The sequence below is a fragment of the Nestor notabilis genome, unplaced genomic scaffold, assembly GCF_000696875.1.
Source record: "Nestor notabilis isolate BGI_N333 unplaced genomic scaffold, ASM69687v1 scaffold20036, whole genome shotgun sequence".
Lineage (NCBI taxonomy): Eukaryota > Metazoa > Chordata > Aves > Psittaciformes > Psittacidae > Nestor > Nestor notabilis.
Genome location: NW_009934485.1, coordinates 7,724 through 11,016, shown reverse-complemented (window position 1 = coordinate 11,016; position 3,293 = coordinate 7,724). Strand labels below are relative to the sequence as shown.

Here is a 3,293-nt window from a genome sequence, read left to right as displayed (position 1 = left end):
GACTACGCCATGGCAGCCATGGGCTGCTGTAAAATGGGCTGCCATAAAATCCTCACTGCCACACAGTGCCATGGGGTGCCTCAGTGAATGCTGGTGGAGATGTAGCTGAGCTCCCAGCCGTGCCCATGCAGGCAGGGTGCTGTTTGGAGGCAGGGGAACACTGTGCATCCCCCCCTGCAAACCGACACAGACCCAGAGCTGAGGGTGGTGCATTTATGAATGAGAGCTCAGTTCCTTGCTCTGCAGAGGGAACAGGGTGTTTGCATCAGGGCTGGGTGCTGCCATATGCCTACAGGGTCATGGAGGGCGTGATGGGGGAACCTTCTCTGCTCTCTCCCAGGTTCCAGCGGCACGTCCACACCTACCGCATCCTCCCCAATGATGAGGGGCTGCTCTCTGTCCAGGTGGGTGCAGCAGTGGGTGTCCAGGGCCTGAGTGCCACTGGGGTACCCTCCCTGGCCTGGCTAACACCCCTGGGTGCCTGCCTGCGGGGCACAGGCAGGATGCAGGTGCAAAGGGGCTGGGATGCTTGCCTCCCCACAGCACCCAAAGAGGTGGCATCTGCCTGCCCTCCCCAACATGCCAGCAGTGCGGTTTGCTTTCTGCACAAACTGCCTGCATCACCCAGCACCACAGGATGTGAGCACTTTGCAGCCACCCCTTGGCACGTGGGGCTACTGCCATCCTGCCCAGGGCAGCACAGCAAAACACTTGTCCCCTTGCTGCCACTGTCTCCTGCCCCAGCCTGGCCACACAGGCCTGATCACCATGATGTCTGTCCCCATGATGTTTGTCTTGACTGCCTGACAGCTCAGCATTGCTTCCTCTCTTTGGTGCCACTTCACAGTATCACCTGGCACCCAGCTCCCTGCAGCTGCTCTTTCTAGCTCCCTAAAGAGAGCATCCTGAAGGTCTCTAGGGAGCATTCCCATGTGCTGCATGAGGCAGATGTTTCCATGCTCCTCTCCTTGCTGCCATGCAAGGGGCTGGGGTGAGCTTTCCATGAAGCTAGCATCCTGCTGGTGCTTCCACCTCGCCATGGGCTCATTCTGGGGGACAGACCCACTCGACAGAGCAAGCTGGTCCAGCACCTGGCCAGGCACTGCCTCAGCACATGGAGCCAGTGGAGGGAGGGACGTGATGGTGCTTCCCCTTCTCTACCTCCCCAGACCATCCAGGGCATCCAAGCCAAGTGTTTCCGCACCCTCCCTGACCTGATCAGCGCCTACCAGCAGCCCAACAATGGGCTGGTGACACCCCTGCTCTACCCCGTGCACCGGGCAGGGCAGGCGGCTGATGAGGACTCGGGTGAGCCAGGGAGGGGATGATGGGGCGATGCTGGCTGCGGGCAGGGAGGGGTCCTGCTGAGCCACTGTGCTCTTCCCGCAGACGGGGAGGATGGCCATGGTGCTGGGCACACGGAGAGCGTGGTCCCAGCCAGCGGAGCTGGGGCAGGCTCATGGCACAGTGCTCCCATCACCACCCGGACCCACATCTCACAGCAGCTGCATCAGAGGCTGCAGGAGCAGGTCCACAGCAGGTAACAAACCCCTGCGCACCCCAGGCTGATGGAGGTGATGGGGTGGGCATGGCCTGAGAGGGATGTCTCCAAAGGAGGAGGGATGTCCCTACTTTGGAGTATTGTGTGCAGTTCTGGTGTCCTCAGCATTAAAAGGACATGGAGCTGTTGGAGCAAGTCCAGAGGAGGGCCACAAGGATGATAAGGCGACTTGAGCACCTCCCATACAAAGACAGGCTGAGAACATTGGGGTCGTTCAGTCTGAAGAAGAGCTGTGTGGAGACCTCAGAGCAGCCTTCCAGTATCTAAAGGGGGCCTACAAGGATGCTGGGAAGGAACTCTCCATCAGGGACTGTAGCAATAGGACAGGGGTAATGGATTTAAACTTAAACAGGGGAAGTTCAGGTTTGATATAAGGAAAAAGTTCCTTACTATGAGGGTGGTGAGGCACTGGAACAGGTTGCCCAGAGAAGTGGTAATTGCTCCATCCCTGGCAGTGTTCAAGGGCAGGTTGGACAGAGCCTTGAGCGACATGGTCTAGGGTGAGGTGTCCCTGGGTTAGAACTAGATGATCTTAAGGTCCTTTCCAACCCAAACCATTCTGTGTTTCTAAGATGCCCACATTCTCTTGCAGCCCAGCCAGTGACTTCATGGGCTTCATGGCTGAGTACCTGAACCACCATGTGCAGCTGGACTTGGAGGCGCTGCGCCATGGGCACCCACAGCTGCGCCACCTCAGCACCGCGCTTGTCACTGCCTGCGGCGCACTGCACAGGCAAGTGCTCAAGGGACACCCCCTGGGGACACCCACTGTGTCCCCATCCCCTTCGTGGTGGCTGGACATCACCACCCAGGCTTGGGAGATACCTGCGCCATCTCTCACCTGCTTCTCCCTTCTCCTCTGTAGTGAGATCGACTTCACTCTGGCAGGTCTGGAGACACTGGCCAGGGCGTTTGACGCCCCCGTGTCCCCTCGCAGCCCAGCCAGAGAGCAGGTGACCCCCCCTGTGGCCACCACAGCCCCTGGCCACCTGCAGGTGCGTCCTCATGTATGGCTGGATGCAGCTGGTCATTGAGGAGGTGGTTGGGGTGGTTTCGGTGCCTGTTGGCACACCAAGGTGCTGCACACCCTACAGCACTGTCAGCGGTCCCTGGGTGCTGTGTGTGCCGGAGTCCTTGCAGCCAGCAGAAGGGACCTGGTTCTCTGTGGCCTGGGGACAAGCAGGGATTCATTCCTGCACCCTGTCCAGGACACAGCAGTAGAGGAAGCTGCTTCCCCTGCCAGACCCCATGTCTAAGGGTGCAGCCCAAACCCACGAGGAGGAATCCACCAGTCTAGTGCCACTGCACTGCTCCAGAAATGTCCATCCTTCCCCTCAGGGTCTCCTGATCAGCGATCCAGACCTTGAGCTGCTCCTCAACAAGATATCTACTGTCAACCATCTCCTCTCTTCGCTGGAGAAGAAGGTGTCTGCCCCATCCTGCCATGCTGGGCTCAGGAAGCATGACTGGGTGCAGGAGGAGGCATGGCTGCTGTTAATGGCAGCCATTGCCCAGCTCTGATGGTGCCGCAGGCTGGGGAACCTCACTCTGCTCCAGTGAACCCCTCACCTAAACCAAACCCTCTGGCAAAGCAAGCTGTCAGCAGTTGCACAGCCCCAGGGTGCCAGAGTGCCCAGTGCCCCCTGACCAGTATCCATCTCTTGGCAGGTGCTGAAGTCGCTGCAGGAGACGGTGTCAAGGCACAACCTGGCCCTGCCCAGTGTGGCAGCAT

The 3,293-nt window shown here is 59.3% G+C and overlaps 1 protein-coding gene across 1 annotated transcript in view; it reads left to right on the top strand.

Annotated features, from left to right (window-relative positions):
- Positions 1-340: 340 nt before the first annotated feature.
- The window catches only part of INPPL1 (inositol polyphosphate phosphatase-like 1), a gene marked incomplete at its 5' end in the record, with an annotated part of 9,073 nt that continues 6,120 nt past the window's right edge, over positions 341-3,293 (top strand). The window contains 7 exons of the mRNA XM_010017378.1: positions 341-404; positions 1,170-1,308; positions 1,390-1,540; positions 2,154-2,294; positions 2,427-2,514; positions 2,900-2,986; positions 3,230-3,293. Of these exons, the coding sequence (XP_010015680.1) occupies positions 341-404; positions 1,170-1,308; positions 1,390-1,540; positions 2,154-2,294; positions 2,427-2,514; positions 2,900-2,986; positions 3,230-3,293 (734 nt within the window). The remainder of the gene's footprint in view (positions 405-1,169; positions 1,309-1,389; positions 1,541-2,153; positions 2,295-2,426; positions 2,515-2,899; positions 2,987-3,229) is intronic.